The following is a 529-nucleotide window of genomic DNA, read 5'->3' as shown; positions in this document are numbered from 1 at the left end:
ACTACAGATGAGATTGATATAGGGTCCATGATGATGAGGGAACGAGAGAATACATCGGCTTCTTCTTCTCCTCCTTCTCAGGACACCCTAGACACTCATTCATTACTCAACAAAGAGACTCTCCACGAGAAAAGAAGAACGCAAGCGGAAGCAGGAGAAGGAGGAGATGAAGAAGGGAAAGAGTTGTCCTTACTATCTGAAGGAGGAGAGCTCGTCGTTCTAGGCGCTACGATGCTTGGTGCTTCTGCTGCCATGGCTAAGGAACTGAAGGTAAGAGATGATGGAGAAGCTTTATTATTGCGATGTACAGATCGTATGGTTGTAGCTAGATTGATTTATCCTTGGACCTGTTCGCTTCCTGAGAGAAAGACGTTCGTGAAGGTGTATCGAGAGCAAGAAAGAGAACAAAGACATGCTTTTCTCCTTCAACAACAGAAGCAACAGGTGCAGCTCAGCCATCGCCTTGCTGCGAAGAACAGTAGCGCAGGAGGAGCAGGTGGTGACAGTGGCCGGACAGGAGGAGGAAGAG

The 529-nt window shown here is 48.0% G+C and overlaps 1 protein-coding gene across 1 annotated transcript in view; it reads left to right on the top strand.

Annotated features, from left to right (window-relative positions):
* The window catches only part of CSUI_002665 (uncharacterized protein), a 10007-nt gene that overhangs the window by 4922 nt on the left and 4556 nt on the right, over nt 1-529 (top strand). Inside the window, exon 4 of the mRNA XM_068062865.1 lies at nt 82-499. Within this exon, the coding sequence (XP_067925162.1) occupies nt 82-499 (418 nt within the window). The remainder of the gene's footprint in view (nt 1-81; nt 500-529) is intronic.

Source organism: Cystoisospora suis (genome assembly GCF_002600585.1).
Source record: "Cystoisospora suis strain Wien I chromosome Unknown contig_1099, whole genome shotgun sequence".
Lineage (NCBI taxonomy): Eukaryota > Apicomplexa > Conoidasida > Eucoccidiorida > Sarcocystidae > Cystoisospora > Cystoisospora suis.
This window is presented reverse-complemented; position numbering and strand designations above follow the sequence as displayed.